General features: G+C 45.1%; 1 protein-coding gene across 7 annotated transcripts in view; it reads left to right on the top strand.

Moving 5' to 3' along the window:
* The window catches only part of SEMA5A (semaphorin 5A), a 612665-nt gene that overhangs the window by 184951 nt on the left and 413129 nt on the right, over nucleotides 1–14585 (top strand). For all 7 annotated transcript variants that reach the window (XM_090039133.1, XM_090039134.1, XM_090039136.1 and 4 more), the window contains one exon: nucleotides 363–562. In XM_090039133.1, the coding sequence (XP_089895259.1) occupies nucleotides 430–562 (133 nt within the window). In that variant the 5' untranslated portion in view covers nucleotides 363–429. The remainder of the gene's footprint in view (nucleotides 1–362; nucleotides 563–14585) is intronic.

Genomic DNA, 14585 nt, shown 5'->3' on the forward strand with positions numbered 1-14585 from the left:
GTTTTGCAAGTTGCTTCTAAAAGAAAGCGTTACATATATAAACCTACTCCCACCCACATATGCGACAAAGTTAGAAAAATATAAATTAAGGAAAATAAAATGAAAGAAATTTTCTGCATACCAGTGGCAGACTGTTAATTCTCCTTTCAGTATTTCTTGATTATTTGCCTAATTTATGGAAAAGTAGGTGATGATTTTATGATGTAAATGTACCAGTCATTGCCATAATTCATTTTTGAGGAGAGGAATTCTATTTTAAGAATTCTAAATTTTATTTTCCAGTAAAAAAGAACTAACCAGTTGCTTTGTCTTCAACTAGTGGTCCTCTGTGTAATCAAGTTCCTTTCTTCTCATTCCTCAAGAGCTTTCCACACATGAACACGAGAAGAGTTGCTAGTTAAAAGAAAAGTGAGCAGCGCAAAGCACAGTATGGCCACCATGAAGAGGAATGGACTCATTGCACTACTGGTTGCAGGCCTGGGAGTCTTGGAGATCTTGGAGTTGACAGCAACAGAAGATTCCCTGTGCCAGCGTACTGAACACCCAGTTATCACTTATAAAGGTAAGGAGAAACCAGGAGCATTTCCTTTCCTCTTCCAAACATTTCCCCCTACCTCACCCCACTCTGAAAAAAGGACAAAATAGTGCTCAGTTCCTTCACCTTGGGAAACTTCTGTTTATACTGTACATTGGCAGCAAGTAAAAATGAATTTGGTTCACTTGGTTGCCTACAGACAGTTGTCCAGATTGCAGGAATCTCTGCACAGCTTGACTGATTGCGTGACTAGCCATTTTGGCTCTAGGAGAGTCCCAGGCCTGGAACAGCAGAGATATCAAAGGTCAGGATTAAAGTGCTTTGGCAGAGCACCTTGGCAGTACTGGCACAGATGTTGTCTACTTTTGCTATCCTACACTCCCTAGCTGGTGTGGTTGGTCCTTCCTTTTCATATGCTCTGAAATTACTCAAATATTTTCTTAAAAACAAAAAATAATACTAAAGCTTTTCATTGCTTCTCAGCAGCTGAGTGATGCCACAATCCCTTAACTGCAAAAAGGGTATGACAGTTCTCAGCAGCAGGTAAACACTGTGCTGCAGTCATTTTGGTCTCTTTCAAGCACGGTTTTTTAAATCTGTCATGTAGTGGAACAGGTGTTTCTGCCAACCTGGTTGGAAGAACTGAAAAGACATGACTTTAAATCAGAGAGACAAGCAGGGAGCAGAAAGTAAGTGAACTGTGTTTCAGAGCAGGCTAATAGCAATGAGTTTACAAACTTTGCTCATAACTGTGTCCTGGGGTGTCAGCCAGAGGATACTCAGAGCATATGATCTCAGGATTAGGTCTTTTGTTTTCATGTGTAATTAGTGGACACAACACATGCTTTACAGAACTGCACTGTTTGGCTATCACTGAAATCATTTGGACAGTGAGAGTGACAGCTGGATAAATCAGAATATATATTAACCAGGTCTGTTTTGCCTTTCCTTCCTGCTGTGCAGTAGATTCTGGCTTCACTGTCCTTTCAACACAGAAATTATATTTACCACTACAGAGTCCCATTCAGCAGAGTTCTTACTGTTCAATATAATCTAATGGCTTGAGCCTTTGACTTGCTTGCAAAGTTGTTTCCTTGACTACTTACTCTCTTGACTCCCATACCTCTTGGGTAATTGCTGCTAAAATCCCTTGTGCACTAGACGCACCATCACTGCTGCCTTTCTTGTAATGTCAAATAAAATGTCTGTGCTGGTATTAAAAAAACAAAACAAAAAAAAAAAACAAAAGAAATTGCAGCCCTCTAGGACAACCGGTTTTACAATTAGTTTATTGATTCTCATGACCACCTGAATTTAATTTAAAATGTTTATTTTCTAGTTATGCTAATAATACTATTCTATTTTGTATTGTCTATTGATTCAAAGTTTGACCACTAGGTTAGTAATTTAAAGAGAGTCCCAAATGATTTGTACATAAGAGGATATTGGGAACAGGTTCCTAAAAAGTATTGTACTTTGTATTCATTACATTATTCTCAACTGGCCTAGAAACTTTTCTATTTATTTAGTAAAAGGCCTATTTAGGTCTACTTTTGCTTCACTAAATTGGGATCTATAATTCTGTTTGGGGAAAAAAAACTATATGTTTTAGCCAGATTATTGGAAAGCTTGGAGCAGTGAATCTTAGTCTGTTGAATGAGGAGTGGTTCTATTTCAGGATTTATTGATGTATAATTGTGATAACTACCCTCTTGGCTGGAGCTGGTGGGGAATTGAACTTGGGACATGCTAAGCATGAGCTAAACACCAAGATCAGGAAGAAGTGGTCTGGACCCACTAGCATCTTGTGTAGAATAGGTCTGGGGCTCATGAGTACAGTCACTGGCATATAGCATATCAATGATTTATTTTCATAAATAAATGATGATTTTTCCCAAATTGTTGCACATTATTTTTAACATCTGTGCAATGCATATATTTAAGAGTAATATAGAAGAATTGCTTTTGAGGTTTTATTTCAATATCTAATTATAATTTTGTTCAGTGGTGCTGTCAGATAAGTAAGGCAGTGCTCCATGGGACTGTCATAGGCATCTGGATTTGTGGGGAGGGGTCAGAGTTCAGGAGCTGAGTGTCTACAATACTAGAAGTCCAGAAGCTGTAGTGGGGGGTCATTGTATTTGGTATCACTCCGAGTCTAAGGTATCCCATTGTGGGTTGAGAAGGGTCCATGTTCGAGGCCAAACAAGAGTTCAGGAGCTAGGGAATCTAAAGGAGACAGTGGGGTAGGTAGGAGCAAGGTACTGGAGGCCAAGGCAGGGGTGAGGCAAGAGCAAGGCTAAAGCAAGGCTGGAGCAAGGCAGGAACAAGGTAAGAGTGTCCTAAATAACCAGGCCACTAATACTGTTGCCAAGACAAAGCCCGAGGCAAGTGGGTGGGTTTATAGCCTGCCCCACAAAGGCTTATGCCTTGCATTGGCTCCCCTGGGTCACATGTCCACCAAGGGGAACCCCATAGGAGGACTCAGGCTAGGCTGGGTCCAGAACTCATTCTGCTGCTTGGTGGCACTGCAGGCTAGACTTCTGGTCACAAGCCCAGGAGACATGTGTTTTGAGCATCAGGGGTCCTGATGGGGAATATCAAGAGTAAATTGGATGCTTATCTTGCTGGGATCCTATGACCCCAGCTGACTTCCTGCCCTTTGGGCAGGGGGCTGGACTCGATGATCTCCCGAGGTCCCTTCCAGCCCTAATGTCTATGAAATCTATTAGAATCCGCCTATGTGGTAACTGGACTGGGTAGTGCCACTTGTCACTGAGATTGTCTATTTGCCTTAATAGCATATAGGGTTAGCCTTCCCTCTCTGTGGCCACTTCTCTCCATGGATTCTGTGGATGGTTGATACTTGTCAAACAGTGCTCTCCTCTAATGTTAAAGGGTTCTGAGGAGAGCCAGGAACCTTGTCTTCCAGTGCTACTGTCTCTATTGATCTGGCAAAATATAGTGCCTTGCAGTATCATCTTGAAAAGATTCAAAATCTGTGTTTGTTCATCTGTTGGAACATAGCAAAACTTTTCAGATGCCTTCAGGAAACAGAACTGACTCTAACATCTGCTTTCAGATTGATAGTCTAAGATTCAGGTCTTGTTTTTGCTTCCCAGCAAAGATTCTGTTGAAACTGAAATGTCTTCACACAGTGCTTTGGGTTTGATGAAATGGCATATCTTGGCAAAATTTCATTTAGTCAAAATGTTCTGACTGTGTGAAGTGTTGTGTAATAAATACTATGATCTTTTAGAACCCCACTGGGAGCCTATGTCCAGTACATGCTAGGGAAACAGGGCCACATCTTACTCCACTATTCTATTTATTTGGCATGTAAATGGACTGAGACAATTAAGTGCAATTTTGTTCCATCTTGCTTGGGTTCCTAAAAAAAAACTTAATTCAAAAGGTAAGATGGCTCTCCTTCTCTTTGCTTTTTTTTTGTGACTCATTTTGTAAGGGTTGGATGACAGTGGGTGCATCTATACATGCTATTAAGGTGATGCAATAAAGTCTGGAGCAGTTCGCACTGAAGTTAACTCCTTCTGGTGCACCATCTACATATGTGCCCAGCACTGCATCAGTTAGAGCCAGGGCAGAGCAGGGGGCACTGCGAGTCAGCCCTAGGCTCTGGGTGGCAGTGTTGGGTGGCAGAGGGGCTGGCAGGAACTGGGGGCCTGGGCCCCGGTTGGCTGAACAAACCAGGCACAATTTGCACCTAGTGATCACCATCCACACAAATGTTTGATTGCAGTTAATTACCCCACCATAAGAGCGTAATAGTTAGTTAATTTACTGTGCCCTAACACCCATTCACATAGATGGTGAGGCTTTACTGCAGAGCTAATTAGCCAACTCCACAGTAAAGTGCATGTGTAGATGGACCTAGCATGTTGCAAAAACAGATGCTGTACTGGATTTTCATAGACTTGAACAGAGTTGAATAGAATCATGCTGGGCTGATGAATAGATGCCTAGTAAGAGGAATAGAATCTGGCCCCTAGACTATTGGGCCAGGGACAGACATTCAAGAAGCTTGAGCCTGAATTGATTCAATCTTTGCAGGTTAGTCTAACCTGGCTAGGCTGAACTGGGTTGAAACCGGATAAACATCCTCTCTGGACTAAGGAAATTCAGGCACGTGCCTGCAGTGGCTCAGGCTAGAAGCTGGGGAATGTTAGCTGAGCTGAGAGGGGTGTGGCCAGGCCTGGCCAGGCCCAGGCAGGACTCTCATTAGGGAGATCTGCCTGCATGGTCCCAGGCTTTTCCCATCTGGCTGCTCAAGGGGCTTGAGTGTTGCCAGCCCACTGCTAGCACTGTGAGGCAAGGGGGGCTATGCAGTGCATGCATCTGTTGATGATGCAGAGCTTTTCAATTTCCTTCCTTGCTTTGTCATACTGTCTGCAGCAAACTAACAGGGGAGCAAGCTAACTGGGGCCTGATGACAGTCTTTATTACCCAATTAGCACAACAATAGCCTCTCTCCATTATTTCAAACTTCTTAAACAGCTTACTGGCTGACCTGTTTATTAGCTCCAAGCCCTAAGCAGTTGATGTAAAAATCGCGGTTCGTTTCTCGGGAGGCGGAAAAAAACCTTCAGCTACAGACACACTCTATTAGCAACACAAAAGGTATATATTTGCAAATAGGGTCAGAGAGAGAGACAAAAGATCAAACACTCTGCCCCCGGGCACAGTCATTAGCAGGCTTTTATCCCCTCTCTCCTGACCACGTGTGCAGAAGGAGGAACTTTTACAACTCATTTCCGGTTCATACAAACATATATGTAAACATGTCGCTTCATACGTCCCATGTGCATTATAATTAACTACTTAAGTATGCGGGGCGGATAGGCTTAATATGCATTAGGTTATCACGCGTGCGTAGAAGGGATCCAAGGTTACTCAAGGTTCAAACTGAAGGCTAAAATGGCAATTGCTCTTATCTTAGCCTAAGAATGTGGGGGTCATTATAAAAGAAAGAAAGTGTGATTTAGTGTAACAAAGAGATAGTAAATTTGCAGAACAAAGAGAGAGTGATACCTTAGTACAAAGGGCCTTTGGTGGTTTTCCCTTCAATTTCCAACCCCCCCCTTCCCTCTCCCATTAAGGAGACAAGGAGGGCTAGCAGCTGTGTTTTTTTTTCTAAATCTGCTATTGATAATGCATTTTTAATAATATTTCTAACAATATCCCCCCTCAAGATGCTTTCTGATCTTTACTTCATTCAGGCATATCAAGATAATTACGAGGAATTTTTTTTTGAGGACCATGACCTTTGCAGCAGTCTGTGCTTTTAGAGGGACTGCTGCGACCTGCATTCCTTCTACCGTGGTGGTTATCAATCTAGTGAGACAAGGAATAAGGCAAGGGATAAAAATCAAACCAGTTAGAGCACACAAAAGCACAAACCCTACCTTTTTCCACCAGGGTCCTCCAAATAATTGAAACCACCAGTCCTTATTCCATGTGGTTTCCCACGTTTGTATTGGTACATGGGCTATTTTTCTAATTTCTTTGGCAATCTCTAAGACTGCTTTTCCGTTGTCATCATATTTTCCCTTTTACTTTCTTGTCTAATTTTCTGAGCTTTGATTAAGCCGTCTCAGGCGCACTTGGAGATCACCAGTAGGTTCACAGCTCCACTTGCTGGCTTCTTGTTCCGAAGACGACTCAGCTTCCGGAGTGAGTTCGTCTTGGGAGATGTTGTCCTCTGACGCTTGTGGATGTCGTTTCACACGGGTATGGTGTATCCAACGATCATGGCCAGTAATCTTTACAGCGGTGTGGGTTGTTAGAAGTACCTGGAAAGGGCCACTCCACCTCTCAGTCAAAGGCTCCTTTTTCCACCGCTGCACCAAGACCCAGTCTCCCGGGGAGAAGTCATGTACCGGTACATCTAAAGGCAGACGCTGAAAGGAGGCTGCATACCTGTGAAGAGAAAACAAGACAGACTGCAGACTTCATAACATATGTATGAAGCTCACTATTACCTAATTCAAAAGTTACATTCTCTCACATCCCAGGAGGTAAGACTCGAGGCGGCTTGCCAAACATAATTTCATATGGGGTCAATTTGAGGCCCCGTCGGGGAGTGTTTCGAATGCAAGTAAGAGCTAGCGGCAATGCTTGAGGCCACTTAAGGCGTGTTTCAATACAGATTTTGGTGAGCAAAGTCTTTAAAGTTCTATTCATGCGTTCCACTTGTCCTGAACTCTGTGGTCTCCATGGTGTGTGTAGTTTCCAAGTAACCTTGAGAGCTTGTGCGACTTCTTGAACCACTTTTCCCACAAAGTGTTGTCCTTGATCCGACTCGATGGACTCAGGCAGGGAATACCGGGGAATGATCTCCTGTAACAAATACTTCACTACTGTAGCTGCAGTGGCAGTCCTGGTGGGCCAAGCCTCGACCCAACCAGAGAGCTGGTCTACCATGACAAGTAAAAACCCGTGATGTCCGGACCGTGGGAGCTCGGCAAAATCAATCTGCCATGCCTGTCCAGGGTACGCTGCCCAGGGTCTACCTCCCATTGGCACAGGGGGTTTCCTTTGAGGGTTTACTTTCTGGCATGTAATGCACTTGGTAGCAATGCGCTAAGCTTCTACATATAGCCCTGGGGCTACTGCTTGGCGGATCACTAGATCACCCATGGCCAAACCTCCCATATGGGTTCTTGCATGGAGCTGTTGCAGCACCTCCCGAAGCAATGGCCTGGGTATCATGACTTTCCCTCCTGGTACTATCCACCACCCCTGGGAGTTCTTTTCTGCACAAGCTTTCTGTGCAAATTTATCTTCTTCAGGGGAATACTGTGGGACTAAATCCTGAACGTATGGCCATATGGCATGGGACATGGCCTGCTTGGATACCTCTTCCGCTTCTCCCCCAATAAATGCAGCTTCCTTTGCTGCTGCATCAGCCTTTGCATTTCCAAGCTTATGCTTTTTCTCAGCAGCCTTCCCATGGGCCCGCACATGAATGACTGCTACCTCTTTAGGCTGGTGGAGTGCCTCTAGTAGTTTGATAATCTGGGGGCCATTAGCAATCTTATTCTCAGAGGCAGTAATGAAACCCCTTTCTTTCCACAATAGTCTGTGCGCATGGACTGTAGAAAAAGCATAGCGAGAGTCAGTGTATATATTAACTCGCTGGTCTGTCCCCAGCTGTAATGCTCGGGTGAGCGCAGTGAGTTCTGCGGCCTGTGCCGACCATGAGCTCGGCAATGACTCCCTCCATACTACCTTATCCAAGGTTACCACTGCACATCCTGTTCGTCTTTTTCCATCGATGACAGAGCTGGAGCCGTCCACAAAGTATTCAACATCTGGGTCTTCAATTGGGTCCTCAGCAAGATCAGGTCGCACCTGCGTGGTCTGATTCAGGACCTCAAGGCAGTCATGCGTCGGTTGCCCTGGCTCTGGCAGCAAGGTTGCAGGGTTTAAGGCTGTAGTATGTTTGAAAGTAAGTCCTGGATTAGAGAGCAAAAATATCTCATACCGTGATTGTCTGGAGGGGTTAAGAAATTTCCCTCCCTCAGTCCCTAGGATCTGGGGAACTCCATGAGGAGTGAGTATTTCCATATCCGCACCCATGACTATCTTCTGGGCTTCTTCAACAACCACTGCTGTGGCTGCCACGGCCCGAAGACAGGCTGGCCACCCGAGTGCAACTGGATCTAGAACCTTTGAATAATATCCCACGGGTCTCCAGGTCGGGCCCGATGGCTGTGTCAGCACCCCTGATGCAACCCCTCGATTCTCATGAACATACAGTCGATATGGCTTTTTACTGTTTGGGATGGCTAAGGCTGGGGGCTGGGTTAATGCTGCCTTCAGCAGATCAAAAGCATGCTGCATTTCTTTATTCCATTTCCATTTAGTGAGACTCTCCTTAGTCAGGGATTCATACAGTGGTCTAGCCTTCCCACCGTAATCTGGTATCCATAGTCGACAGAACCCAGTTAGCCCTAGGAATGCTCGCAGCTCCTTGGGTGACTTAGGTGGGGTTAGACCTTGAATCGCCTGTATGCGATCTGCACTCAGGGCTCTGACTCCTTTTGAGAGCTTATATCCCAAAAATGTGACTTCAGGCTGACATATTTGGGCTTTTTCTCTAGAGACTTTATATCCTTTTTTTCCCAGAGTGTTTAGGAGTGACCTGGTGGCTTCCTCGCAGAGCTGCAAGTTTGGGCTTGCAACTAGCAGGTCATCCACATACTGGAGGAGAGTCACTGCGGGGTGTGATCCCTTCCATTTCCCCAAGTCCTTCTGAAGGGCAAGTCTGAAAATATGGAGGGCTGCTGTAAATCCTTGTGGAAGAACTGTCCACATGAGTTGGGCTTTATGGAAAGTATCTGGAGCCTCCCATTCAAAAGCAAACAATTTTTGACTCTCTCGGTGAAGAGGAATAGAGAAGAAAGCATCTTTCAAATCTAGCACTGAAAATATTTCAGCTTCCCCCGGTACTTGTGTCAAAATCGTGTGAGGGTTCGGGACTACAGGATGGTCTGAAAGGACCTTCTTATTTACTGCCCGTAAGTCTTGGACCAGTCTGTATGAGACCCCATCTGCCTTTGGCACTCCAAGAATGGGGGTGTTATAGGGTGAAGACCCTTCCACTAGCCATCCGTACCTCTTGTATTTCTCTATTAACGGCTTGAGTCCAGCTCTGGCCGCTCGGCTGAGTGGGTACTGCTTTACCCGAACGGGCCCCTCCCCATCCTTGAGTACGATCCTTACCGGGGAGACGAACTTAGCTCGCGCAGGGGTTCCATCAGCCCATACTGAGGGGTCTACTCCAGTCATGTGATCTTCTGGACTTACTGCAGGGCGTCGGTCCTCCAGGAGAGCCATCTGATAGTTCGAGCTCTGCTTGACAGGTAGCTGGACCACCATCTGATCGTCTCTGAAAAAGATCTCAGCTTGCAATTTTGTGAGTAAATCCCGCCCAAGGAGTGCAACCGGGCAACTTGGAGAATACACAAAGGAGTGCTCGAGCAAATGGTCTCCCACCTTGGTGAGGAGTGGTTTACAAACAGGGAGTCGGGTTTGCATTCCCTCAATCCCTTCTACAAGTACATGCTGTTCACTAGTTCCTGCACAGGGGGGTTTTTCTGGAATCATTGAAAATGTAGCTCCAGTATCCACCAAGGCTTCAAAGTTTTTGCCACCAACCCTAATGGTTACCATGGGATCTTCTCGGGCTCCAACCCGAAGGGTAGTGGTCTTAGATCCCTGTCCCCTTCATTCTGAATCCTCACCCTTGTCTTCTGCCTGCATGAGGTGACCTCTCGGTTCCCCCTCTCTCTTCTCCTTCAACTTCGGGCATTCCCTCTTCCAGTGTCCTTTCTCCTTGCAATAAGCACAAACATCTGCTCCCACTCTTTCTCCCTTCCTCTTCTGTATCCCAGCCTTTCCAGGGTTCCCTCCAGTTATAGCAGCTGCTAGTGCTGCCATCTGTCGCTGAGCCTTTTTATCCTCCTTGCGCTCCTGCACTTGCTCACGATTCCCATACACCTTATATGCAATTTCCACCAGCTCTGAAATCGGTTTCCCAGCACCTCCCTCAGTTTTCTGTAACTTCTTACGGATATCAGCAGCAGATTGACCAATAAACATAAGATTTACCATGCGCTGGTTATCTGGGGCTTCTGGATCCAGATCCGAAAACCTGCGAAACGCCTCATACAGCCTCCCAAGGAAGGCTGAGGGATCCTCCTCTCTTCCCTGTCTCACCTCATACAATTTAGACAGATTGGTAATCCAAGGCACTGCCTTTCCCATTGCTTCCACTATAATTCCCAAATACCGTGCACTCAGCTCTCTGCCCTCTGCAGTATGATTGTCCCATCTCGGCTCTTCTACAGGGCAGGTATCACGCAGAGTACGACCAGCAGCACCCTCTGACTCAACTCTGGCTGCCGCAATACGCTCTGCTGTACCTAACACTAATCTCCTCTCCTCCGGGGTTAGGAGGGTCTGGAGCATCATCTGGACATCAGCCCAAGTGGGTCGATGAGTCTGCCCAATAGAGCGAAACAAATCCCTCATCTTTTCAGGGTCTTCACGAAAAGAGGGGCTCTGATTCTTCCAGTTAAATAAATCTGAAGTGCTAAATGGGGTGTAGACAAAAGTTGCAGTTCCTCCTTCCCCAATAACCTCTCGCATCGGACAGTTCAACACCGGCTGTGACTCTACAGGCTTGCGCAAATAATAACCCTTATTTCCTGATTCAGATGAGGCACTTGGCTGAGACTCACGCTCTAACTCATTAGGTATGCATTGGTACGTCGGTGGTGGTCTCTCTAAGGGAGGGGGCGGTGGTGCAGAAGGACTGGATGCCGAAGAGGCGTCTGACTCATCTTCGCTACCCGACAGGGCAACCGGAGCACGGGTCCGGTACTTAGCCAATTCAGAATCCCCCCCCCCCATTAGACTCAGGAAGTACAGGCTGCCTCCCCCGAGCCTTTTTCTTAACAAGCATCACATGAGACTTTGCTAAGTAATTCTTAATCCAAGGTGGCTGATTTTGAACCACCCACAACCAACAATCAATATAAGGAAACTGATTCCAATACCCATTTTGCATAACAATTTCATGGATAGCTATCACTTCTTTTAGCACAAAGGATCCTTTCGGGGTCCAGTGGACCCCAAATGTTGGCCACTCAAGTTGACAAAACTTAGTTAAATCACCTTTTTTCATTTTTATTCCATAATTGGCCGGCTTTGCAAATTTATTAAAATGACGTAATAAGACTTTTAGAGGGGTATCAATATTGTTTTCTACACGAGAGCTACTCGTACCCATTTGCCCACAAAAATGCGCCCAAGGCACACCAAATACCAAGAAGATCTCAACAACAGATGATTTACAATGAGAGCTAAGCCTAGAATTTCTCAGCAAACTTACACATCCTTTGTTTTAGATCCGTACACCAGATTGGGCAAAGGGAATTTGTATACTCACTCAGATACCCCAGAGATCTCGATCCAAATTCCAAAGTGTGTCTGCCTCTCCAGAAACTCAGAATTTACATGGGATACTTCCTTTAACTTCCCGGATATTTGGACTTAAACCTCAAATTCCAGGGGCGAGTCCAAAGTCGGCTCGGTGCGCACAACCCCTGGTACCGGAGGTGCTCCGTCACTGAATTCCGGGGTAGTCCTCGAGAAGCCCCACGTTGGGCGCCAATTATTGATGTAAAAATCGCGGTTCGTTTCTCGGGAGGCGGAAAAAAACCTTCAGCTACAGACACACTCTATTAGCAACACAAAAGGTATATATTTGCAAATAGGGTCAGAGAGAGAGACAAAAGATCAAACACTCTGCCCCCGGGCACAGTCATTAGCAGGCTTTTATCCCCTCTCTCCTGACCACGTGTGCAGAAGGAGGAACTTTTACAACTCATTTCCGGTTCATACAAACATATATGTAAACATGTCGCTTCATACGTCCCATGTGCATTATAATTAACTACTTAAGTATGCGGGGCGGATAGGCTTAATATGCATTAGGTTATCACGCGTGCGTAGAAGGGATCCAAGGTTACTCAAGGTTCAAACTGAAGGCTAAAATGGCAATTGCTCTTATCTTAGCCTAAGAATGTGGGGGTCATGAAAGAAAGTGTGATTTAGTGTAACAAAGAGATAGTAAATTTGCAGAACAAAGAGAGAGTGATACCTTAGTACAAAGGGCCTTTGGTGGTTTTCCCTTCAATTTCCAACCCCCCCCTTCCCTCTCCCATTAAGGAGACAAGGAGGGCTAGCAGCTGTGTTTTTTTTTTCTAAATCTGCTATTGATAATGCATTTTTAATAATATTTCTAACACAGTCACTGTTTTGTCTGCCTGCCCCAGTGAAATTGGACACACACATGAACACACCTAACTCTTGGCATTAGCTAGAATACCACATGCTTGGGGTCCATGCTGTGGGAGATGGGAGAGAGGCAGGGGGGGATTTCCTGATAGAGCAGCAAGAGGTGGATAGGGCAGCCAGGCAGATCCTGCTGTGTCTGCAGTCTCTTCCGGAGCCTTACACAGCATTACCCGGCATACCACATGCTGGCTATGGTTTGTGCTGTGGAAGAGAGGAGGAAGGGATCCCTGCTTAAGCAGTGAGTGGTGAGGGGGCAAGGGGAGGGGGGCATAGGGAAGCCAGCAGACCCTGCTGTGAGCTGCAGCCAGAGAGCAGAGAGGAGGGGCCAGCCCTGCTGTGGAGCAGGGAGCCTCGTCCAGCCCAGGGAGCATGCTGGGGGGTGTCTGATGCAATTTAAACCAGCCAGGAGTCTGGGACAGACATTGCATAAAACGGTTTGATCAAATCAGTGAAGTCTGATACTACATTCAACCAGGTTTATCTCAAACTGGTGTCAGCCATTTTCAAACTAGTTTATGTGCACTGAACAGCTGTTCTAGTACAGGTTTAAACCAGTTTCTGATTGCTTAAACCAGTTTATGTGTAATGTCTGTCCCTAGCCTTGCAATCTGTGGCTGCTAGGTAATGCCTGGGGCCCCTTACTAATACAACTATTAATTGGAGCTGGTGTTAAATGAGAGGAGTGTTTCCTATTCCTGAATTCGGTGCTGCATGTGGGAAAGTGCAGTGGCTCTTGCATGGTAGTCCAGTGAAGTTCCCTCCAAGGAGAATGACTCTATGAAGGACCCAAGAATGAATAACAGTGTGAGTAGGCCTTTGGGGGAGGTGATGTCTTGAAAGCTGTGAGGCTGGACTAGCCAGTTGCTACCCCATCTGGGTATCAAAAGACAAGACCTAATTCTGACTTCTGTTATCTGTATTGTTGCAGCAGGAATGGTTGTTTTTACTAACGCATAAGAAAGCAACTGCCAGCACTTCATTCGGTAACTTCTAGTGACGTTATTAGTGCTACTGGAGGACTTCGGAGTGACCTCTAAATTCACTTCTTTGTAAGAACTCATCTTATAATATTATTGACTCTGCTGCCAAGGTCCTAACCTGCAGTTGCCAGGCACCAGCAAGGGCTGAGGGCACTTAGCAGACCCTAAAAGCAACATTAACATTTGCAGACTGCAGCCCTAAGTTTACAGACATGTATATATTTGTTATCATCAACTGACTCTTTGTTTAGTCATTTATAAACTGAAGAAGATTATTTGGGTTGCTTTTGATACGCTGAAGTAGCAGAGAGTTTATTTGACCATGTCTTCCTCTGAAAGGATGATAGGAAGCATAGTAGATGGACTATAAACTGCTATTAAATAAAATTAATGGAGTGAGAATCCACTGTAGCGTAAGGCTGAACAGATGCGAAAAAACTAAAGATGTCCCCTGGAGTTGTCATGGTGACATATGGGAAGAGAGCTTGGCTCCTAGCAGAGCTCAAACTTTCTTATCCACTGCCCATGTGAAACTCTATTGGTTTCAGCATGGAGCATATTTTAGATGATCCTGTTGCATTGCAGGTTCTAAAAAGGTGCATCATTTTTTTTATGATAATTTTCTCAGCTGAATATTTTTATCTGAAGGACTGTGGCATATCTTCCAAGTGCTAATAGCATAAGTTCCCCAACTCCAGTAGAGGAAACTCCCCTCACTTTTTAGTTACGGCAGTTAAAGAGAAAGGCACGAGATTCTAGGAGAAGCTGGGAAGACAAAAAAGCGTATTCAGAGAATCATCTTAAAATATATATGTCTTTATAAATATCTACGTATGTGGCAGGGATAGTCACAAGATAAATTGCTGAAGTATGTGGTTAATTAATATACCATGCATCTTTTCTGCTTCATTTGAACCCTGCCTAGTATTTTACCTCGCCAGGAATTACACAAATATGTAAAAACTGTTTCTATATCTGAAAATGTCATGGCTTACCTTTGACTCTTCCAAGGTTAGAAATGAGTTATGGGTCCCCCTGGTTTGGGGTGCTGGAAAACTCCCCTACCACTTACTTGCTGCAAGGATCATCAAACATTTTGAAAATCAAGCCCTTTATTTAGGTGACCAAATGCATTTGTCTGACTAATTTACAGTTTTTATGATATTATTATACATATCTGCTGT

This window comes from Crocodylus siamensis, chromosome 3 (genome assembly GCF_052110815.1).
Source record: "Crocodylus siamensis isolate JL-2025a chromosome 3, ASM5211081v1, whole genome shotgun sequence".
NCBI lineage: Eukaryota > Metazoa > Chordata > Crocodylia > Crocodylidae > Crocodylus > Crocodylus siamensis.